Source organism: Eubalaena glacialis, chromosome 20 (genome assembly GCF_028564815.1).
Source record: "Eubalaena glacialis isolate mEubGla1 chromosome 20, mEubGla1.1.hap2.+ XY, whole genome shotgun sequence".
Taxonomy (NCBI): Eukaryota; Metazoa; Chordata; class Mammalia; order Artiodactyla; family Balaenidae; genus Eubalaena; species Eubalaena glacialis.
In genome coordinates this window covers 34,964,030-34,989,339 of record NC_083735.1, presented here as the reverse complement: position 1 = coordinate 34,989,339, position 25,310 = coordinate 34,964,030, and the positions used below count along the sequence as shown (strand labels likewise).

The 25,310-nt window shown below is 37.4% G+C and overlaps 1 protein-coding gene across 9 annotated transcripts in view; it reads left to right on the top strand.

Moving 5' to 3' along the window:
* Positions 1 to 25,310, top strand: part of PSD3 (pleckstrin and Sec7 domain containing 3) — a 545,202-nt gene that overhangs the window by 458,969 nt on the left and 60,923 nt on the right. For all 9 annotated transcript variants that reach the window (XR_009698802.1, XR_009698803.1, XM_061177522.1 and 6 more), the window contains one exon: positions 8,487 to 8,557. Coding sequence is in view for 7 of the 9 variants with exons in the window: in XM_061177522.1 (XP_061033505.1) it covers positions 8,487 to 8,557 (71 nt within the window). In the remaining 2 variants the exon portion in view is untranslated. The remainder of the gene's footprint in view (positions 1 to 8,486; positions 8,558 to 25,310) is intronic.

Below are 25,310 nucleotides of genomic sequence, written 5' to 3'. Positions count from 1 at the left end.
CAATAAAAAATACACTTTTAAAAGATTCACATATATTAACTCATCTGATTTTCATAACCCTATGAGGTGTAGGTAGCATGTAATTATTGTTTTACAGAGACAGTAAGTGACGCATGGAGAGGCTGACTTACCCAAGGTCACTCAGGTGAAACCAGAATTTCAAATCATGTGCTCTCTGTGGAAAATACTATGTTGGCTTTTGTCCAGAGGCCATCCTGATAAAGGATGGTGGTGATCGGTGTTATGAGACTTCTGTAATTGAGATCCATGTTTTGATTCAGTGTCTTAGTCCAGATATACTGTAGAGAAGGCGGAGGACCAAAGAAAAACCCCCCTTTTCTTTCTGCTGAAAACGAAATCCTCATTTAGAACCTTCTCTGACTTGTAAACCCTACACATGGGTAGAATTAGTGACTTCCTTCTCTCTTTACCTGCTTGAAACCTCCACTGTGGTTGCTTTTGGTTAGTGCCATGCTACCATTTGGTTTATACAGCTTCTCACATTGTATTAAGTTTCACTGTTAATGTGAACTGTTTGGGGGTAGGGTTTGTGTCCTAATAACCTTTATGAAACAACACTGTAAAGTAATTATTGTATGTTGTAGTGTCATTTTATAGATTTATAACCAGAGATGTTAGGCAACTTGTTGAAAGTCAGAGAAATAGTAGACAGCAGGGTATGAATAAAATCCAATTTTCCTGGTTCTTGGTCCAGAGTACTTTCTGCCATTCCAGAAAGATCGATTTAGGGTAAGAGTCTTGACTTCTTAAAGGAATAGAATCACATCCAGAGTGAACATCATCCTGCCAGGGGCATCCTGGGGAGCATATTCTTCCAATTCTCTCTTGTGTTTCATGTTCTGTTCTCTACCAGTGATGTAAACCTATTTCTATTATAAAAAGAAGGAAATATTTTTCAGGGAAAAACAATAGGTATAGGTTGTACTTCTAGTTCCTGTAAGGCTGCCCCAGTTTTTCCTTTTATAAAATAGAGTTGACTGCAGGTAACAGCTCCCAGTCGTAAAGAGAAAGATTATAAAGATTAACTGATTTTTTTTAAATATGTAAATTGCCTTAAATGTTTCAAAGGTAAATGATTTAGAACTATAAGATAGTAATAGTACTGTTTTATTTCTACCACTCTGTTATAAACCTGGAGATAATTAACACTATGAGTTGCTTAATATTGTGTGAGTTTTCTCCCAAAGGTAACTTCTGTTGTGCGCAGCTGGGATTCCACTGCTTCAAGCAGTAATCTGAGTGAGTGTCTCAGTTACTCAACTAAGATTTAATGGTACTTCTTATGGTGGTGCCTGAGAATATTTTATGAAAGGAAGTTAGGGATAAATATACAAGGATTACTGTTAACTTCACATAATGATTTGTAGGGAGAGCTGTCATCCATGAATTTATCTAAATCCTTTGCATACCAGTCATAGAAAGCAAACTCCCCCTGCCTGGGGTGCACCTTCAGCTGCCTCAATGACGTAGAATTGAAGAGCTTGCTTCCTACCAAGGTAGCATATCTCTTCATCCTATAATAGAGATACTTTAAGAATTTTGCCCAGTTTTCAGATGCTGTCACTAGGGAATTAAACTTTAGAAATGTCTTGTGCCTTTTACAAATCTCGTACAGACATGTCCCAGTTGTGCAGTGTAGAAGGGCTTTTGCTGAGCACATCTTTGTTTCCAAGTTCAGCAAGGTGTTAGATTTATTTTGGAATGCCCTTGGTGGTATGGCATTATATTTTAAATGTCTTTCTCCCACTAACATAGAGAAATTGAAGGTATTTTACATGGAGCTTATTACATCCTCACATTTCCCTTGTTTCCTAGCCTGGCCTCCATTGTTAGCCTTCAGGCCATAACTTAAGAATTGTTTCTAATTAGTGTGGATATGGCTTACTGACCTTCTCTACCATTTGGGGAAAAAATGATATTTTTGTCACTTTCCTGGGGCAATGGAAGAATGTTTTTCAAGCCAAGAGACAAGAAAGAAAGGTTTGTGTATTAAAAGAAAAAATAGACACTGTCCATACTATGTCTTTCTATGCTTCTTAAGTCTTTCTGATATTAAACTTGAAGAAAAGGAAAAAGTAGATAATCAGGGAACCCACAGTGAGGAGTGGTCAAAAACAGGCCAAGATTTTGATGAAAATAGAAAAATTGGAACAGTAAGATCTTAAACGCAATCTGTTCCCAGTTCGGTTCAGAAGAAATTAAAGTTGGAGAGTAAAGCATGCAAATAAAAACCTTTGCATGAAGCTTATACCTTTTGGTGAATTAAAAAAATAAATATCTTTATTTTCTGGCATATATCCATCATTACTCTTTACTGAATATTTCATTGCTCAGGAATATTTTATACCTTCCTCTGTGAAAGAAGGGTGACAGGCTGTGCTTTCATTTTCGGTTGTGCATTTAACTATTTTTTAAAGATAAGTGGCAGTAACTGAAGCCAAAATATTGTTCATTGTACTTCATATTTTCAAGAAGACTTCTTCAAATGTATAATAAAGATCAGAATATTAATAAGAACTGGTTTATAATATTGAAGATTTAATGATAGTTTCACTACTGCTCAGGTTTGGAACAACTGCGAATTTCTCTTTTGCAGAAATGTGTTGTGTGTGTGTGTGTGTGTGTGTGTATGGTGTAGAATAATCACAGAGGCCTGTTGACTTTTTTGTTTCTTGTTTTACTTTGAATATCACCCCTATATCTCAGAGTTAACCAACTCATTGTTGCTGAGTCTAGTTTGACTGCTCTCTCCCTGCATACAAACCAGAGTAAAAGTGGCCAGTGCGATGGGGAACCTAGTGCTGCAGGTTAGTGAAGTCTCAGAGTCCACATCTGTAAAATGAAGAATATAGAAGTGGCTCCTCACAGAGTTGTGGGCTTTAGTTAACACACATCCAGTTTTGGAACAGTGCTTAAAACAGTATGTTCTCGATAAATGTTAGCTGATGCTATCACTACTGCTATTAGCCTTATTACTCTGCAAAGTGCTAGGTGAGCTAGGGGGCAGACGCAGGATCATGCCTCAGTTCTGAGCTGCATCGCCATGAGCAGGGGTGCTTCTGAAGGCGTCAGCGAGATCAGAGAACACACCTGACTTGCATTCCCCTGCTGTCCCATCTTCTCGTTCCCTGCCGTCTATGCTTACCTCACTGGAGTAGTACGCCTGACTATTGCAAAGGATTGTCACCTGGAGAGTTTCCCCTTAATGTATCCATAGAACACGTTTCCTCCTCCGAGTTGCACTAGACAGTAGCTTTGAAATCCGTATGTAGGTAGCCCCCTCAGTAGCTTACACCACCTCTCAGAGCTGCAGATGTAGTTATAATGGAGACATCAATGTGAAATAGAGGCAGTGATACGTAACTGAAAGGATCGTTTGGATCAAACAGAACGTTCATAATGCCTGCCCAGTGCTCAGAGCACTGTAGTATAGGTGCTCAGTTAGCACTGCTGACTTCCCCTTTCTTTCCAGTTCTTTGTCTTTATTGTGCACCTCTATCCATATTTTGGGCTTTTTCTCTCATGTGGGCGATTGTAATAGCCTCCTTCCTTGTTCTAGTTTCTCTCATCCTGTCCTCAGCTCCTATCTCCTTATCCTGCTTCAAATGAATTCTAGATTATAAAATTTGTGAATGAATTCTTCAAAAGAAAAGAAAGAACTAGAAAGTCTTTTTTGGCAATACGATGACCTACAAATTCCAAAACTCGTACATTATAAAACATCTAAAAGTGATTAAAATATTTTTAAACACCCTTTAAATGAGTGGCTGAGCCTGTAACAATGAAAGGGAAATGACTACAAATCTAGGAAGTGAGCTAGCCCTGGGACTGCTAAGCCCTCAGGACATCTGTGGATCTGGGTGCCCAAGGAGTACTGGAGATAAAACTAGCAGCTTTTGGCACAGAGGACAAAAAGATAGAGTATGAAGGAGCAGTGAAGACGCCTGTGCGGTAGACTGAGAAGTTAGAGTATCAGAAGTTTCAATAGCGGAGACAATGGAGAGACGGTATTCAAACATATGATGACTGCAAGTGTTTGGAAATGATACCTGGGAAGCCCAGAGCTGGATAAACGTGAAGAAACCTGTGCGTAAACATAACATGAAGTAATGTCTTCATGAGAAAAAGTAATTGTCCACCTAGAATTTTTTTTAATTAATTAATTTATTTATTTTTGGCTGCGTTGGGTCTTTGTTGCTGTGCACGGGCTTTCTCTAGTTGCTGAGAGCGGGGGCTACTATTCTTTGCGGTGCTCGGGCTTCTCATTGCGGTGGCTTCTCTTGTTGCGGAGCATGGGCTCTAGGTGCGCGGGCTTCAGTAGTTGTGGCACGCGGGCTCAGTAGTTGTGGCTCGCGGGCTCTAGAGCGCAGGCTCAGTAGTTGTAGCGCACGGGCTCAGTTGCTCTGTGGCATGTGGGATCTTCCCAGACCAGGGCTCGAACCCGTGTCCCCTGCATTGGCAGGCAGATTCTCAGCCACTGCGCCACCAGGGAAGTCCCTAGAATTTTTTATGAAATAAAGACATTTTCATATGAAGAAAAACAGAAAAAGATTTGCCACCAAAAGACCCTCACTAAAAGAACTTCTAAGTATAGATTTCAAGAAGTAGTTGAAAATGGCCTCCAAAAACAACCTGAGTTACAGAAGTAACAAATAAAGGTAATATTATAGTAAACATGAGGGAAAATCTAAGCAGACAGTGGCAATTTATACAGAATGTCTACTTCAGTAGTATTAAACAAGACAAAAGTAATAGACACTGTTATCATGTAAGGTTGGAGACAGTTGATGAGTTAAAATACGCCAAGATTCTTTTATTTTCAAGAAGAAGGAAAGCAGTCTTTGGACTCTGGGTATGCATGTTAAAAATAGCCGTGGAAGCGTAGTCTAGTGCACAAAACAGTATCTTTTGATCAAGTTTGGCAAATACCTTTCCACAGTAGGCACCCAGTATTTGTTAAAATGCATCTACCTACCAACCCGCTACCACCCTTGTAGTTAGAGCCTTGCAGTAGGATACATCCAGTTTCCGATCAGTAACCTCACTGATTCCTTCCACCATGTTCATTATGTAACTACAGTTATAGCTCTTTCCCCAGCCTTCTGTACTTAATAATGTATGTGCTATGATGTCAGATTTAACTCCCTCTACAGTTGTCATTATGAGGGACAATGCTCCTCATTCACTGGGGTCCAGCCCTTGTGTTTCACGTGGCAAGCCTCACCAAGGGTGCAAAAGCCATAGCCGCACTGTGTGTGTGTGGCTTTAAAATCAGGGCCTCTGAGACTGCCTCTAAAGCCTTCCCATCCTGTTTAGTGCACAGTGGTTCCTTTCTTCCCTGAATTCCACTGTAAAATGGAGGTAATACTAGTGTCTTATTTTTAGCATTGTGGTGTCCATTAAACAACTAAGTTATAATTGACCAAAAACAAGATTAAGTTTTACACTTCTGTGGGAGCTGGAAAAATAGAGCATGGCACACAGGGTTAATGCTCCCTGACTCAGCATTAGTCACCCACAGGTGACTTGAGATCAGAGTTCGGTTGGAGAGATCTTTGGGATCCATTTCTAGGAGGCTTAGTGTGGTAAAGATGAAGATCTGTTAAAAGTTTTTGTGAACATGTACACGAATTTGTTACCGAATTGGTGGACTAGACCCACACTGGGGTCCTAACCCAGGTGGAGACTCCTTGTCTCCGTCAAGGAGGTTCTTTTTCTGCTCGGATTCACACAGCCAATAACGAAAACAATGAAGAGCCTGGGACAGCACAGGCTTTATTCAACGGCCAAAGAATGGAAAGAAGCCAGAACTTGGTTCCCAAATCAACTTCTCAACCCAATTCAGGCAGAGACACAATGTACATAGGAGGGTCCAGGTAAAAGGGAGGGAATTGGAAAGAGAGGGAGGAATATTAATGAATAGAGGTGTAGTTTGGATCCGGACCTGATGCAACACTCCTTTTCAGTCCTTGTATGGGCTTTTCCAGTTGTTGTCATGGCAGTTGTTAACTATCCTGGTGCCAGCGGGTGTGTCGATTAGCTAATATGGCTCAAGGTCACTGGAAGTCAAGTCGTCCCCCATCTTGGGCTTAGTTGGTTCTAACCAGTTCTTCTTTTTCTCCTTGCAGCTTCCTCCTGAAACTTAGATAAGAGCAATTGGTTTGCATTTGAGGGAGGGGCAGGGTTATGATTCTGGGGCAACAACCTTGGTAACAGATTAATAGATTTCTACTTGAAAAGCAGAAAACTAGATTTGTAAATCTTTAAACTGAAGGAATCTCAAGATGCCACTAAATTAGTTTTAGGGCTTTGGGGAAAGCCTTTCAAATCCAGGACCTATGTTCCTCCTATAGAAAACAGAAGGGTTTCTCTAAGTTCTTCTCCAGCATTAGCCAGTGCTTTGCCTTAAGTTATATGAATTATCCACATTTTAAAATGAAGCAGCTGAAGTCCTGAGAGGTTGGGAGACTGGTTGGGAGTTACCAAATTAGGATTAGTGGGTGAGAGGAGAGGTTTGAGACAAGGTCTAGAGACCAGCTGGTCTGCCTTCCAGCAGGTACCTCCACCACACCAGCTGCCTCTGTCCTGCTCTGCAGCAGCTCCTGCAGCCCGGGGCCACTTGTGTGTGCCCTGCTCTCACATGGCCCGGATCAGAATTTGACATCTATTGAAAAAGGCAGTCAACATTTATTTCATATATATATATATATATATATATATATATATATATATATATATATGAGATGATCTATGGCTTTCTTTATAGTAGCCACTTGTTTTTCTTTATAAAGAAGGTTATGGCGCTTCCCTGGTGGCGCAGTGGTTAAGAATCCCCCTGCCAACGCAGGGGACACGGGTTTGAGTCCTGGTCCGGGAAGATCCCACATGTCGCGGAGCAACTGAGCCCGTGTGCCACAACTACTGAGCCTGCGCTCTAGAGCCGCGAGCCACAACTACTGAGCCCACGAGCCACAACTACTGAAGCCCACACGCCTAGAGCCCGTGCTCCGCAACAAGAGAAGCCACCACAATGAGAAGCCCCGGTGCCGCAATGAAGAGTAGCCCCCACTCGCCGCAACTAGAGAAAGCCCACGTGCAGCAACAAAGACCTAACACAGCCAAAAATAAATTAATTAAATAAATAAATTTTTTTAAAAAAGAAGATTATGGTATACATTTTTTGATCATTTATTTTTGAATACACACTTTAAAACCTTACGTGGTGGAAACAGATGGGATGAAATTTTTTTATTTCCCCTGGAAACCTACAGAGTGGATGTTTTGAGTCCTTTTTTTGCCAGGTGGATATCTCAGTATGGTATAGGCAGGAGCACCCGTGTTCTGTAGGTGGCTATTCACCTAGTTTCCAAGCCTAAGGATTCTTCAGTCAAAGGAGATTTAAAAGATTTGCTTAAGAATAATGCACTTCCTAATTTAATCAGGCATCCAGGTTAAAGACAGCCTAAAGGCAGCCGAATAGTTGATAACAGAATAAGAATAAATGGCCCTTCCTACATATTTGGTAGACATGTTTAGAGAAATGGTATTCAGGTAATAACCTTTTCCAGTTACAGATTTTAATTTTATCAAGATTAAGAATAAATAGTAAACTGTTTTGCTAATCTGCGCTTTTACTTTAGGACAATCTGTAAGGTTTTATATAAGTCAATAGAGAAATTCTACTTTATACTCCAGGAAAATATAAATAAAGGAAATATAAGGACTTCCGGAAGAAACTTAATTTGGAGAATTTTTATAAAGGTGCCTAATGTCTGCCTTGCACTATGCTAGGTTCTGTGAATTCTGAAGATGAAGGATACCTGTTCTCAGATTATTCACAGTCTACTGAAAGAGACATTTAGACAAAAAAAATTATGTTACAGGGCGGCAGGATCTGCCGCAGAGGTATCACAAATTGCCACAGGAGTAATAATAATTAAAGTTACAATCCAGCTGGTGGATGTTTGGGAGAAAGGCCAAGAGGAGTCCTTTTATATTCCGGGACTTTTTTCTTATGACTCCTGGAAACTTTGACGAATCCATGAAGGCTCTGGTTCATGAGTCCTTAGATTAATGTGTATTTCCAATATGCCTCTTGCTTTTTCAGCCTTTTAGTCACCTCTACTGGAGCACGGACCGCAGAGCCTTGCTGCTTGGGCTCAAAGTCCTGCTTCTCCTCTTCCTAGTTATGTGACCATGAGCAGAGTACTTCTCTGTGCTTCAGTTTTATAAACAGACAAGAGTAATAGTACCTACCTCACAGTGTTATTGTGAGGATTAAATGAGATAATACTGCCTGTTACACAGTAAGGCTCAAGAAAATTTTAGTTCTCATTATTATTAGTCTCGGTAGCAAATGAACCAGGAACATTGAAGCATAATCACCATGTTGACCTTTTAGGTTCTCCTTCGAAAAATGCAAATTTCCATCAAATAAAATTTTTCAATTTTTTTTCCCTTTCTAGCTCCAAGAGGAAAGCGAGGATGGAAGACCTTTTATGCTGTACTAAAGGGAACAGTTCTTTACTTGCAAAAGGTAAAAGTAAATACATAAAAAATGAAGCCCGTAAAACTTTATGAAGTGATAATTAGGTTACCTAGAAAATATTCACTTTGTACAAAGAGGCCACATCAAACACCCAAAAGACTGTTTAATTGATATCTAAATTCTTTTTTAGATTTTTTTTTTTGTTTCTGGTGCAAAAATTGTTTTGGAAATTATTTATGTATATATGTATATATATTACATTTTATAAATATAAAAGATTATATACATGTATTTGTGAGTGTATGTGATCAGAGGGAGTGGATGAGCTGTGTTCTAATTATATTCAATCAGAAATGTTGAATATAAGTTGATAAGTTAGACTTCATATTGTCTATTCAGGTTCATGTTGTGGTAACACTTGTTTCAATGGGTATTTATACTATAGATTAGTTCTGTCCCTCATTTATTTAGTTATTTATCTTCATTTAGATCCTACCTAAATCTAGAAACACATTTTCATTCAAGTCCTGGTATTTAACACTGCAAATGTATTCCAGTTACCTGGGTAAGTGTTTGACCATACCATTTCCTGTCAGGGTCCTTTCTTCTAATCCCCAAGTCTGGAAATTATTAGTTTGGTATCAAGTTTATATATTCTGACCTTTGAAGGGTAGTCTCTGGAGCTTCTGCCTCCCTAGCTCTGTGTGCGTGGAGATGGGAAAGTTGTGTCTTGACTGGAATAAGTACACCACCTCCCAGGGCCCAACAGGACTCTAGCTCCCACCTTGAAGGGAAGCTTGGAAATACTTTTTCTTTTTAATGTGATAAAAAAACATAATGTGAGATCTCCCTCAATAAAATTTTAAGTGAATAGTACAGTATTATAAACTTTATAAGCACCATGTTATACAGTAGATCTGTAGAAATTTTCCATCTTGCATGACAAACAATACCCCATGAACAGCAGTTCTCCCATTTCCCCCTCTCCCCAGCCCCTAGCAACCACCTTTCTACTCTCTGTTTCTATAAGTTTGACTCTCTCAGGTACTTCACATAAGTGGCATCAAGCAGTGTTTGTCCTCCTGTGACTGGCTGATTTCACTTAACGTAATGTCCTAAAGGTTCATCCATGTTATAGCATATGACAGGATTTTCCTCTTTTTTATGACTGAACAATATTCCATTGTTTACTTCATTTTCCTTTTCCATTCATTCGTCCATGGACATTTATATTGTTTCTACCTCTTGGTTATTGTGAACAATACTGCAGTGAACATGGTGTGCAGATATGTCTTTGAGATCCTGATTTCAGTTCCCAGAAGTGGAATTGCTGGATCATATGATAGTTCTACTTTAAATTTTTTGAAGAACCTCTATATTGTTTTCCACGGTGGCTGAATCATTTTAAATTCACACCAACAATGCACAGGAGTTCCAATTTCTCCAAATGCATGTCAACATGTGTTATTTTCTGGGTTGTTTTAAAAAATTATTTTTTAATAATGGCCATACTAACAGGCGTGAGATGATACTTCATTGTGATTTTGATTTACATTTTCCTGACAATTAGTGATGCTGAGCATTTTTTCATATCCCTGTTGACCATATGTGTGTTGTCTGTGGAGAAATGTTTATTCAGATCCTTTGACCATTTTTTAATCAGGTTATTTGGGTTTTTTGCTATTGAGTTGTAGGAATTCCTTCCATATTTTGAATATTAATCCCTTACCATATATGTGGTTTTCAGGTATTTTCTCCCATTCCGTAGGTGGCCTTTTCACTCTCTTGATTGTTTCCTTTGTTGTGCTTAAGCTTTTTAGTTTTATGTAATCCCGTTTCTCTATTTTTGTTTTTGTTACCTGTTGTTTTGGTGTCATATCCAAGAAATCATTGCCAATGTCAATGCCAAGAAGCATTTCCTCTGTGTTTTCTTCTAGGAGTTTCATAGTTTCAAAGCTTAAACATTTAAATCCATAATGAGTTGACTTTTGTGTATGGTGTATGGTAAGGATGAACTTGCATTCTTTTTCACGTGGACACCCAGTTTTCCTAGTACTATTTGTTGAGGAGATTATCTTTTCTCCTTTGTGTTCTTTTGGGACCCTGTGGAAGATCAGTTGATGGGATTGTTTCTGGGCTGTCTATTCTGTTACATTGGACTACATGTATGTCTTTATACCACTACCGTAATTTTTTGATTACTATGGCTTTGAAATATGTTTTGAAATGGAGAAGTGTGAGGATTCTAAATTTGTTATTCTTTCTCAAGATCGTTTGGAGTATTCAGGATCCTTTGTTGTTCCATATGAATGTGATGGTGAATTTTTCAATTTCTGCAAAAACTATCATTGGGATTTTGATAAGGATTACATTGAATCTGTATATGACTTTGGATAGTATGGGCATTTTGATAATATTAAGTCTTCCAATCCATGAACATGGGATGTCTTTCCATTTATTTGTGTCTTTAAATTCTATCAGCAGTGTTTTGTATTTTTTATTGTATAAGTTTTTCACTCCCTTTATTAAGTTTATTCCTAAAGTATTTTATTGTGTTTGATTCTGTTGTAAATGGAATTGTTTTCTTAATTTCCTTTTTGGATTGTTCATCATTAGTTTATAGAAATGCAACTGATTTTTACACATTGACTTTTGTATCCCGCAACTTTGCTGAATTTATTTCTTAGTTCTAACAGTTCTTTTGTGGAATCTTTAGAGTTTTCTGTATTTAAGGTCATGGAATTTGTAAACAAAGATAATTTTACTTTTTCCTTTCCTATTTGGATGTCTTTAATTTTTTTTTCTTCTCTGATTGCTGGGCTAGGACTTCGGTACTATGTTGAATAGAAATGCCAAGAGTGGGCATTTTTGTCTTGTTTCTTTTCTTAAAGGAAAAGCCTTCAGTTTTTCACCATTGAGTATGATGTTAGCTGTGGGCTTTTTATATATGGTCTTTATTTTAGTGAAGTAACTTCTTTTTATTCCTAGTTTGTAGAATGTTTTTATCATGTGAAAGGTTGTTGAATTTTTATTAAATGCTTTTTCTGCATCTATTGAGATGATCATGTGATTTGTAACATTTGTTATGTTAATATGGTTTATCATACTAGTTAATTTTCATAAGTTGAAGCATTCTTGCATTCCACGGGTAAATCCCAGTTGGTCATGGTGTATGCACCTTTCATAATATGATGTTGGATTTGGTTTGCTGGTATTTTGTTGAGGATTTTTGCGTCTATATTCATCAGAGATATGACCTATAGTTTTCTTTTCTTGTAGTATCTGTTTCTGGTTTTGGTATCAGGCTAATGCTGGCCTCATGAAATGATTTTAGAAGTGTTCCCTCCTCTTGAATATTTTAGAAGAATTTGAGAAGGATTGGCGTTAATTCTTTAAGAGTTGGGTAGAATTTACTTGTGAAGCTGAATGGTCCTTGACTTTTCTTTGTTGGGAGGTTTTTGATTACTGATTTAATCTACATGCTAGTTATAGGTCTAGTCTGATTTTTATTTATTCATAATTCAGCTTTAGCAAATTGTATGTTTCTAGGGATTTATCCATTTCTTCTAGATTGTCCAATTTGTTGGTGTATAATTGTTCATAGTTCTTTCTTATAATCTTTTTATTTCTCTGATATTAGCTGTAATGTCTCATCCTTCATTTCTGATTTTATTTATTTTAGTCTTCTCTCTGTTTTTCTTAGTAGTCTAGTTAAAGAAATGTCAATTTTGTTATTTTCAAAAAACCAACTCTTAATTTCATTGATTTTTTTTCCCCTACTGTTTTTCTGGTCTCTGTTTCATTTATTTCTGTACTAATCTTTATTTTTTGAGGGAAGTGAATTTTATTTGAGCTGCTGGCATTTTGAAGATTTACTCTTTTCTTCTATTGCAAATAGGTTTTTAAGATAACTAAGGAAAGATAATCGCCCTTGAGGTATGATACTAAAATTAGTGTTTTCACATCTAAGACATTATTACTTGTAAATCAGTCAAAATTACTGCTATTTAAATTTTTTTTATTTTAACACATAAAGATAGGTTTTTGGTTTTAGGACAAATTATCTCAAATGCTTGTTTTAAAAATATAGTTCTTTTTTTTAATTTATTTATTTTATTTATTTATTTTTGGCTGCACTGGGTCTTCATTGCTGCTCGTGGACTCTCTCTAGCTTCAGCAAGCAGGGGCCACTCTTCGTTGTGGTGCACAGGCTTCTCATTGCGGTGGCCTCTCCCGTTGCGGAGCATGGGCTCTAGGCATGTGGGCTTCCATAGTTGTGGCACGTGGGCTCAGCAGCTCTGGCCCGCAGGCTCCAGAGTGCAGGCTCAGCAGCTGTGGCGCACGGGCCCAGCTGCTCCGCGGTATGTGGGCTCTTCCCGGACCAGGGCTCGAACCCATATCCCCTGCATTGGCAGGCGGGCTCTCAATCACTGCACCACCAGGCAAGCCCAAAAATATAGTTCTACTTTGTACCAAACTTGAAATATTTAGCAAAAATTAGCATCATGATCAGTATCCCAGCTTATGTCTTCAGAATTTCACACTGTTGATGCAAAATGTTTATTATTTTTCTTATTGTTACGTTGATATGAATCCTTTATGTATGTAAAGTCCACTTGCTAACAAGGGCTACACTGAAGCTACGTAAACTCCCTAATAATTGGATCTGTGTCCTAGCATGTGGCACACCAACATTTTAAAAAAGGATCTCTGAGCAACTTTGACGAATATTGTTTGCTATCCTGTTTTTTTTGCAGTTCTTCTCCCATTTATTATTTTTCTTTTCTTTTTTTTTTATTTAAGTATAATTGACCTACAACACTATGTTAGCTTCTGGTACACAACATAGTGATTCGATATTTTTTATATATTACAAAATGAACACCACAATAAGTTTAGTTTCTGGTACACGACATAGTGATTCGATATTTTTTATGTATTACAAAATGAACACCACAATAAGTCTAGTTACCGTCTGTCACCATATAAAATTATTATATTATTATTAACTGTATTCCCTATGCTGTACATTTAATCCTTGTGACTCATTTATTTGGTAACAAAAGTGTGTACCTCTTAATCTCCCTCACCTATTTCATTCATCCCTCCACCCTCCTCTCTCTGGCAACCAGTTGTTTGTACTCTTTATCTATGACTCTTTCTGTTTTGTTATGTTTGTTTTGTTTTTTAGATTGTACATACAAGTGAAATCATGTGGTGTTTGTCTTTCTCTGACTTATTTCACTTAACATAATAACCTCTAGGTCCATCCATGTTATCGCAAGTGGCAAGATTTCATTCTTTTCTATTGCTGAGTAATATTCTGTTATAAATGTATATATGCCACATTCATCTATCAGTGGACATTTAGGTTGCTTCCATATCTTGGCTATTGTAAATAATGCTGCGATGAACATAGGGATGCATGAATCTTTTTAAAATAGCATTTTTGTTTTCTTCAGAAAAATACCCAGAAGTGGAATTGCTGGATCTTATGGTAGTTCTGTTTTTTAAATTTTGAGGGATATCCAAACTGTTTTCCATAGTGGCTGCACCAGTTTACATTCCTGCCAACAGTGCACAAGGATTCCTATCTCCACATCCTTACCAACATATTGTTTATTGTCTTTTGGATTACAGCCATTCTGACAGGTATGATGTAATATCTCATTGTAGTCTTGATTTGCATTTCCCTGATGATTAGTGATGTTGAGCATGTTTTCATCCATCTGTTGGCCATTTGTGTCTTCTTTGGAAAATGTCTGTTTAAGTCCTCTGCCCATAATTTCATCAGCTTGTTTTATTTTGTTTTGATGTTGAATTATATGGAAACTTTGTATATTTAGGATATTAACCCCTTATCAGATATTATTGCTTCAGAGATCTTCTCTGATTTTGTAGACTGCCTTTTCATTTTATTAATAGTTTTCTTAATTGTGCAAAAGCTTTTTCGTTTGATGTCGTGCCATTTGTTTATTTTTGCATTTCTTTCCCTTGCCTGAGGAGACGTATCCAAAAAATATTGCTTAGACCAATGTCAAAGAGCATACTGCCTATGTTTTCTTCTAGGAATTTTATGATTTGATGTCTTCCATTCAAGTCTTTAACCCATTTTGAGTTTATTTTTTTATAGGTTGTGAGAAAGTAGTCCAGTTTAATTCTTTGGAATGTAACTGTCCAGTTTTCCCAGCAACGTTTATTGAAGAAGCGCTCTTTTCCCATCTTTTCCCTAGATTTATTCTGAGATATTTATCCTTTTTGTTGCAATTGTTAATGGTTGTTTTCTTAATTTCTCTTTCTATTAGTTTGTTGTTAGTGTAAAGAAACACAAAATTGATTTTGTATCCTGTAACTTTACTGAATTAATTTATTAGTTCTAATAGTTTTTTGTTGTCATCTTTAGGATTTTCTAAATATAGTATCATCTGCAAACTGTGACTTTTACTTCCTCCTTTCCAGTTTGGATGCCTTTTATTTCTTTTTCTTGCCTGATTGCTGTGGCTAGCACTTCCAGTCCTATGTTGAATAAAAGTGGCAAGAGTGGCCATTGTTGTCTTGTTCCTGATTTTAGAAGAAATGCTTTCAGCTTTTCACAGTTGATAATGATATTGGCTGTAGGTTTGTCATATGTGGCCTTTATTAGGTTGAGGTATGTTCCCTCTATACCCACTTTGTTGAAAGTTTTTATTACAAATGGATGTTGAATTTTGTCAGAAGCTTTTTCTGCATCTATTGAGATGGTCATGAGTTTTATTCTTCAGTTTGTTAGTGTGGTGTATCATTGATTGTTTTGTGGATATTGAACCATCCTTGCATCCTAGAATAAATTCCACTTAATTGTGGTGTATGATCTTTTTTTTTAATTTTATTTATTTATTTATTTATTTTATTATTTTTGGCTGTGTTGGGTCTTCGTTTCTGTGCAAGGGCTTTCTCTAGTTGCGGCAAGTGGGGGCCACTCTTCATCGCGGTGTGCGGGCCTCTCACTATCGTGGCCTCTCTTATTGCAGAGCACAGGCTGCAGACACGCAGGCTCAGTAGTTGTGGCTCACGGGCCTAGTTGCTCCGCGGCATGTGGGATCTTCCCAGACCAGGGCTCGAACCCATGTCCCCTGCATTAGCAGGCAGATTCTCAACCACTGCGCCACCAGGGAAGCCCTCGTGGTGTATGATCTTTTAATGTATTTTTGAATTCAATTTGCCAATATTTTGTTGAGGATTTTTGTATCTATGTTCAATGGGGATAGTAACCTACAGTTTTCTTTTTTTGTGGTGTCTTTGTCTGGTTTTGGTATCCAGGTGAGGCTGGCATCGTAGAATGAGTTCAGAAGTGTTCCTTCATCTTCAGTTGTTAGTAATGGTTGAGAAAGATAGGTGTTAACTCTTCTTTATATCTTTGGCAGCATTCACCTGTGAAGCCATCTGGTCCTGGGCTTTTGTTTGTTGGGAGTTTTTTTGTTTTGTTTTGTTTTTACTAATTCAGTTTCAGTTCTGGTAATTGGTCTGTTCCTGTTTTCTATTTCTTACTGATTCAGTCTTGAGAGATTCTGCATTTTTAGGAATTTATCCATTTACTCTAGGTTGTCCATTTTGTTGACATATAATTTTTCATAGTTATATCTTTATGATTCTGTGTATTTCTGTCCTTTTTCATTTCTGATTTTATTTATCTGGGTCCTTTACCTTTTTATCTTGATTAGTTTAGCTAAAGGTTTATCAGTTTTGTTTCTTTTGAAAGAACCAGCTCTTAGTTCCATTGATCTTTTCTATTGTTTTTTTAGTCTCCATATTATTTATTTCTGCTCTGACCTTTATTACTTATTTCCTTCTACTAACTTTGGGTTTTGTTTGTTTTTCTTTTTCTATTTCATTTAGGTATGAGCTTAGATTGTTTATTTGAGATTTTTCTTATTTCCTGAGGTAGGCTTGTATTGCTGTAAACTTCCCCTTAGAACTGCTTTTCCTGTGTCCCATAGGTTTTGGATTGTTGTGTTTCCATTTTCATTTGCCTCCCAGGTATTTTTTTTACTTCCTCTTTGATTTATTTATTCATTTATTTTTTCCTCTTTGATTTCTTTAGTGGCCCATTGGTTAGCATATTGTTTAGCCTCCAAATGTTTTTTATTTTCGCAGTTATTTTCTTGTAGTTAATTTCTAGTTGCATACCACTGTGGTGTGAAAAGATATGGCTTGATATGGCTTGAGTCTACTTAAGTTTATTGTGACTTGGTTTGTGGCCTAATGTTTGATCTGTCTTAGAGAATGTTTCATGTGCGCTTGAAAACAATGGGTATTTTGCTGCTTTTGAATGGAATGTTTTACATATATCTTTTAAGTCCATCTTGTCTAATATATCATTTAAGACCAGCGTTTTCTTATTATTTTCTGTCTGGATGATCTATCCATTGATGTAAGTGGGGTGTTAAAGACTCCTAGTTTTATTGTGTCACTGGCAATTTCTCCCTTTATGTTACTATTATATGCTTTATATATTTAGGTGCTTCTGTCTTGGTGCCTATATATTTATAATTGTTATATCTTCTTGTTGGATTGATCCCTTGATCATTATATAATGCCTTTCTTTGTCTCTTGTTACAGTCTTTGTTTTAAAGTCTGTTTTGTCTGATATAAGTTCTGCTACCCCAGCATTCTTCTTTTTATTTCCATTTGAGTGGAATACCTTTTTTCCCCTCACCCTCACCTAACTCTGTGTGTGTCTTTAGATCTGAAGTGAGTGTCTTGTAGGAAGCATATACATGGGTCTCTCTCTTTTTTAATCTATTCAGCCACTCTGTGTCTTTTGATTGGAGTATTTAGTCTATTTCCATTTAAATAATTATTGATAGGTATATACTTATTGCCATTTTGTTAGTTGTTTTCTGGTTGTTTTTGTAGTTCTTTCTTGTTCCTTTCTTCTTTTGCTTTCTTCCCTTGTGATTTGTTGACTACCTTTAGTGTTATGTTTAGTTTCCTTTCTCTTTTTTGTGTGTGTATCTGTTACAGATTTCTGCTTTGTGGTTACCATGAGGGTCATATAAAACAAATGTGTATATGTGTGTGTGTGTGTGTGTGTGTGTGTGTGTGTGTGTATGATTATTTTAAGTTAATGATCACTTAAGTTTGAATACATTCCAACAACTCTGCACTTTTATTCCCCTCTCACCACATTTAATGTTTTGGACATCACTTTACATCTTTTTGTGTGTGTATCCCTTAACTACTTATTGTGGACATAGATGATTTTACTACCTTTTCTTTTAACCTTCCTACTAGCTTTATAAATGTTTGAATTTTTCTTTCATAAATTTCATATTTCTAGTTGTGGTATTTTCTTTTCTGCTTAGAAAAGTCTCTTTAACATTTCTTGTAAAGCCAGTTTAGTGGTGCTGAACTGTTTAACTTTACTTGTCTGTGAAACTCTTTATTTCTCCTTCAAATCTGAATAATAGCCTTGCCAAGTAGAGTATTCTTGGTTGTAGGGTTTTTTTTTTTTCCCCCTTTCATTACTTTGAATATATCATGCCACTCCCTTCTGGCCTGCAAAGTTTCTGATGTAAAATCAGCTGATAGTCTTATAGGAGTTCCCTGATACATAACTAGTTGCTTATCTCTCTGCTTTTAAGAATCTCTCTTTATCTTTAATTTTTGCCATTTTAATTATAATGTGTCTTGGTGTGTTCCTCTTTAGTTTCACCTTGTTTGTGACTTTCTGTGCTTCCTGGATCGGAATGTCTGTTTCCTTTCCCAGTTTAGGGACGTTTTCACTCATTTCTTCAAATAAGTTCTCTATCCCTTTCTCCCTCTCTTCTCCTTCTCAGACCCCTATAATGAGAATGTTAGTACACATTATGTTGTCTCAGAGGTCTCTTAAACTATCTTCATTTTTAAAAATTCTTTTTTCTTTTTTCTGTTCAGCTTGAATGGTTTCCACTACTCTATTTTCCAGTTCACTTCTCCATTTCTCTGTGTGATTGAATTTACTGTTGATTCCTTCCAGTGTATTTTTTATTTCAGTGACTGTGCTCTTCAGCTCCTTTGGCTCTTCTTTGTATTTTCTAACTTTTTGTTAAACTTCTCACTGTGTTCATCCATTCTTCTCCCAAGTTCATTGATTATCTGTATGATCATTACCTTGAACTCTTTATTGGGTAGATTGTCATCTCCACTTTGCTTAGTTCTTCTTCTGGGGTTTTGTCTTATTCCTTCATTTGGAATATATTCCTCTGTCTCCTTATTTTTCCCAATTCTTTGTTTATTTCTATGCATTAAGTAGGTTGGTTACATTTCTTTATCTTGGAGAAGTGGCCTTATTTAGGAGTTGTTCTTTGGGGCCCAGGAGCACACTCCTTTCTTGTCACCAGAGCTATATGTTCTAGGAGTGCCCCCTATGTAGGCTGCATGGGCCCTTCTTTTGTGGCAGGGTCGAGTACTGTGAGTGAACTGGAAGGCAGGGCTGCCCCTGGCCTGCTTGGCTGTCCAGCCCTGCCTTGTGTATGGCTGCTGGCCTGCTGGTTGGTGTGGCCAGGTCCCAGTGTAGCTGGCTGCAGGGCCTGGAGGAGTCCTAGGGATAATGCCAGCCTGCTGGTGGGTGGGGCTGGGTCCCAGGGTGGCTGGCTGTGGGACCTGGGTGGCCTTATTTTTTGCTCTGATCTTAATGTTTCCTTCCTTCTACTAATTTGGGCTTAGTTTGTTCTTTGTTTCCATTTCTTGATGTGTAAAGTTAGGTTGTTTGTTTGTTTTTAATCTATAAACTTGCTTCTACTGTATCTCATATTTTGTTATGTTGTGTTTTCATTTTCCTTTGTCTCAAGGTATTTTCTCATTTCTCTTATGGTTTCTTTTTTGACCCACTGATTATTCAAGAATATAGTTTAATTTCCACATATTTGTAATTCTGCAGTTTTCTTTCAGCTGTTAATTTCTTATTTCATCCCAGTGTGATTAGACAACACTGGGTATGATTTCAGGTGTCTTAAATTTGTTAAGACTTGTTTTGTAACCTAACTTGTCATCTGTCCTGGAGAATGTTCTGTGTGCACTTGAGAAGAATGTGTATTCTGCTACTGCTGGATGAAATGTTCTGCATATGTCTTAGAGGTCCATTTTGTCTACAGTGTTTATCACGTTCTTTGTTTCCTTGTTCATCTTCTGTTTGGATTTTCTGCCTATTATTGAGAGTATGGTAGTGAAATCCCCTAATACTATTGTATCGCTATCAATTTCTCCCTTCAGTTCTGTCCATATTTGCTTCATATATTTGAGTGTTCTGATGTTAGGTGTATAGGTATTTATAATTGTTACATCTTCCTGTTGAATTGATCCTTTTATCATTATGTAATATCCTTCTTTGTCTTTTTTTACAGTTTTTGACTTAAAGTCAATTTTGTCTCTAATAAGTATAGCTCTCTTTTGGTTACACTATGCATGAATATCTATTTGCCTTTCTTCACTTTCAGCCTATATGTGCCTTTAAACATAAAGTGAGTCTTGTAGACAGCATATAGTTGGATCTTATTTTTTTAATCCATTCAGACACTCTATATATTGATTGGGGAGTTTAATTCATTTACATTTAAAATAATTATTTTTTTTAAAGTAATTATTGATGGAGAAGTACTTACTCTTAGCATTTTGTAAATTGTTCTCTCTTTTGTGGTTTTTTTGACACTTTTCCTTTGTTGTTCTCTCCCTTTGTGTTTTGCTGATATTTTGTAAAAGCATATTTTAATTTCTTTTTCATCTTCTTTTGTGTGTCATCCATCAGTATTTTCTTTGTGGTTACTATGAGGCTTACATAGCACATGTTATAGTTCTGATCATGCATTTTAAGCTGATAACAATTTAACTTTAATCACATACAAAAACTCTACACTTTTACTTTTCCCTCCTCACACATAACTTATTATTTTGATGTAAGAATTTATTTCTTTTTATATTGTATATCTAATAGCAAGTTTTGTGTTTACAGTTGTTCTTGATACTTTTCTATTTTAACTTTTGTGCTAGTTAGATGTGATTTGCAAACTGCTACTACAGTATTTCATTATCCTGTATTTGTCTATATATTTACCTTCCCAGTGAGATTTGTATTTCATCTTCTTTCTCTTATATTTCCAATGTTGCTGTTTCATTTCCTTTCATTTCAAAGTCTTGATTTGTTTTCATTACACATTTTGTAAGACAGATTTAGTGGTAACATACTCCCTCAGTTTTTGCTTATCTGGGAAATTCTTCATCTATCTTTCATTTTTAAAGGAGTAATTTGCTGGGTATAGTATTCTTGGTTCACAGGCTTTCCCCCTCCACCTGCCAGCATTCTGAATCTGTCATCCCACTCTCCTTCTAATCTGGAAGGTTTCAGCTGAGAAGTCCTATGATAATCGTAAGGAAATCCCTTGAATATGACAAATCACTCTTCTCTTGCTGATTTCAAAATTCTGTCTTCACTTTTTACTTGACAATTTGATTATAATGTGTCTTTGTGTAGATTTGTAGATCTCAAAGATTGGACTTCTTGGATCTGGATGTCCATTTTCCTCCTTAGATTTGGAAAGTATGTGGCGATTATTTCTTTCAATAAGCTTTCTGCCCCTTTGTTTCTCTCTTCTCCTTCTGGGACTCTGATAATAGGTATACTGTCCAGTTGATGGTGTCCTGTAAGTCCTTAGGCTCTCTTTACTCTTTTATGTTCTTTTTTCTTATTTGTTCCTCGGACTGCATAATTTCAATTTTCCTGTCTTCCATTGCTGATTCTTTCTTCTGCTTATAAGTCTGCTGTTGAATGATTCTAGTGAATTTTTCAGTTTGTCATTGTATTCTTTAGCTTCAAAATTTCTGTTTTAGTTTTTTAAATCTTTTCTTCGTTGATATTCTCTTTTTGTTCATGCATCATTTTCTTAAGCCAATTGAGAATCTTTATGATGGTTATTTTTAATTCTTTGTCAGATACATCATATACCTCTCTTTCTTTAAGGTCAGTTTCTGGAGATTTATTTTGTTCCTTTGATTGGGCTATATCCACTTGTTTCTTCTTTATTCTGGTAACTTTGTGTTGGGATCTGTACATTTTAAAGGGTAGCCACCTCTCAGTGTTTACAGACTGCTTTTGTACGGTGGAAGACCATCATCAGTCTACTTGGCTAGAGATTCTGGGGGCCTCTGTAACCTTTTTTTGAGGGGTGCAACTTCTCTGGGCCTGTGCATGCAACTTCTCAATTAGAGAGGCTTGCATGTTTCTTTTTCAAGAGCTCGTAATTTTTGTTCTTTCTGATATCTGTCTGTGGCACTGCAAGTTTTCTGGTTCTACAGCAGCAAGCCACCCAGCTCTCCCTTATTCTGAGTGGCAACTAGGCATCCAGAGTATGCCAGCTCCCCATCAATGCCCCAGGTCAGGCGAGACTGATAGCATTTCCCTTGGGCAGCCCTCTGATGAGCCAGAATGTGACATGCATACTTCACTCCTCTTTGTCCCTCCAAGAGAGAAGCCTTAAGTTGTGTACCTTTCTCCCAATCTTGACAAGCCCTGCCAGCTGCAGCAAGCCACCCACCTTTTTCCTTTGGTCTCAGCAGCCTCCAGGCATCCAGTCTATGTTGATTCACTCAGAGGTCTGAGTGAAGCAAGACAGAAACCCATTCCTCAGGCAACTTTGCAAAAAGCCAAGACGTTGGAAGCATGCTCCACCCTTCACATTCCCCACACTGACCTGTTTCAGGGAGGGGCTGACAGGGGTAAAGTGAAGTTGCTCCTCTCATACCCCTCTTATCTATTTCAGTGAAGCTGTTCTTGCCTTCTGTTCAGTTGGAGTCCTGCTAGCTCTTGACTGCATTCTGGCATTCTTGTAAAGGTATTTTAATCCGTGTAGCCTTGTTAAATGGGTGTTTCTGTGTAGGAACAAGAACTGAGAGTTCCTGTTCTGCCATCTTGCTCGCGTCACGCCTAGGTAAAGATTCTGAAATTTGCTTAGACAGTGATTTCCTTTTTTTTTACTCTACTTATTATCATAAACATTTTTAAATTAAAAATTCTTCAGAAGTATATTTTTTGGTCAGTCTAGTATCTGGTGACTGTGAAATGATAAGTCATATGGTTTTAATTTTTCCTTTTAATAGGGTTGACAAAAACATTCTTTTTTTTTTTTTTTAATTATTATTTATTTATTTATTTATTTTATTTGGCTGTGTTGGGTCTTCGCTTCTGTGCGAGGGCTTCCTCTAGTTGCGGCAAGCGGGGGCCACTCTTCATCGCGGTGCGCGGGCCTCTCACTATTGTGGCCTCTCTTGTTGCGGAGCACAGGCTCCAGACGCACAGGCTCAGTATTTGTGGCTCACGGGCCTAGTTGCTCCACAGCATGTGGGATCCTCCCAGACCAGGGCTCGAACTCATGCCCCTGCATTAGCAGGCAGACTCTCAACCACTGCGCCACCAAGGAAGCCCCATTATTAATTGCTTACAATATTTTCCATTAAATAGATTTATCATAATTTAATCTTTTCCCATTTTCAGACATACCCTCATTTCAGTTTTTTACAGTTATAAATAATGGTATATTGTGCACGTCTGTTTATTTCTTAAAGGTAGATTTCTGGAAGTATCATGGGTCACAGGGACAGGGTAGGAACTGTTTAAAATTATTGAGACCTATTGCTAAATTACTTCTGGGAAGGCTGAACCAACTTTCACTCACTACAGCAGTTTCTGACAATACCTGTCTCACCACAACCTTTCCTCACTGCACTAATTACTAATATTTGCATATTTAAAGAATAAAGGTCTCATTCGTTTTGGGCTTTTTGTTTTCAGTGCACAAACACATGCCCTTACACACTTTACACATTCCAAAGCTACCTTTCCACACTTGTGTTTCTCTGGGGAAGAAAGTACATTTGAAATAACATCAACAGTACTGAATCAGATGGCAGCCCCTGTGTGATGGCATCCACACTTGCACTACTGAGATAATAAACTGCTTTGGAATGGAAATATAATTATTGAGGAAGAACATATTTGATTTATTTTTATTTTAAACATTTCAAAATGTTATAATAATGCCCTATGTAATAAAATTGAAAGAATTATTCTTTTTTAAAACCACCCTTCCTTAGGAGTCACCCAGATCAATATTTAAAAGGACCTTGACTATCGTATGTCAATATTTTACATACTGCCAGAGCAGCTTTAAAAGGAGCACTATTATAATTCTCTTTTGTTCTATTTCTTTATTGGCACTTTTTTCCAATGTCTAGATTGAGAACTATATCTAATGTTAACAAACCCTTTTGTTTTCTTCCTTTTGGAATAGATTAGGTAAGGAATGTTAGAGTATGGGATGCTTCACCTTGGACTAGAGCTCTTTTTGTGGCTAAATTACCTTTGCACAGAGATGTATGGAAATAGCTGAAACCCAAAGATTATAAGGAAAATGATCTGTGGCATCCTTCTAAAATTTACACATTACTTTGAAGGATCAAACAACTGGAGAAATGGAGACTGTTGTTGGTGTTAGGAGATCATCCATGTTCTTAGGTGGCCAGATATCTTGTATTATCTTTATTTCCCTATGGAGCTAGCACAGCTTCTAATTTATAAGTCAACTGCTTTGGCCTCTGCCAAAGCACCATATTGTATTCATGCTGGGCCCACATTGGTCCTTTCAGCTAGATTTGTCTCTGCAGGGAGCAGCCCTTTGAAATTAAATTTCACATATCACAGCTGTTTCCCCAGCATAAATCCTATTCTCTTGGCTTACTTTTTCATTTTCCCTAAAATCTCTATGAGGGACATGGTTGTCTTTGGCAAAATCATTTCATTGAATACCTAGTCACAGGATTTCCACCCACTCCATCCCAGGGTAAGCCTGGGAAGGGAGAAAAACACTCTTGCATTCAACATTTGACAGAGGTGATTGATGCAAAGAGAGATGCTGTTTCCAAGTCAACAGCTTTTCCTTTCTCATTGTCCTCTCCCTCAGATAAGTGAATTGGATTGAGTTTGACTCATCCAGATACAAAAGAGAAAGGGCTAAATGTTGACAAGGGAATGACTTTGTAAATTCTGAAGTGTCAACATCAGTTTGGATTAGAGCTACAAAATTAGATTGCACCTCCATATTTATGGTACCTCTGGAGTGTGGCCCATGTGCACTTAGGGAAAATTGGATGAGATTCCTTTTGTAAAGTGAAAAATGGGACACAAAGGAAATGATACATTTGTTTAGGAGAGTGCAGGTAGAGCTATGGGTTATCTCTCAGTTTGCTGTTTCATACTTAGATGGAGAGTAAGGCTGAGCAGGGGCAGCTGGGTTTTGTATCCAGGCTCTCCTCCCTTGTTATTGTTGTTAGTGCTCTTTAAAAGAAAAGAAAAAGGAGGGGCTGAAAAAAATGTGACAAGTGATTAAAATCTCAACATAGCAGTCAGCCAATATCTATTCCCAGAACTTGGCACAGATCCTAGAGACTAGCTCATCAATCAGCGGAAGCTTCGTCATAGCAGGCCAGGTTCTTCTGTGGCTATGTCTGCCCTGGTGTTTTAATTAGGTTCTTCCTGATTTGTAAAATTAAAAAAACAAAAAGGCAGAGAGGCAATAAAAATATGAAGACCCTATGGGCCTCTACATCTGAAAATGCCAAGGACTGTAAGGTTAACAGGGCACTGTCTGCTATCCACTGCTGTAAGGGGACCTCTGGGATACTGAGCTGCCTACCAGAATCGGCAGGCATCGGTTCTTAGACATCTTCCCCTTTAAATTACCTCTGGATTGTAGTGTATATCAGAGGCTCAGTACTGATACAGCATGTATCCTAA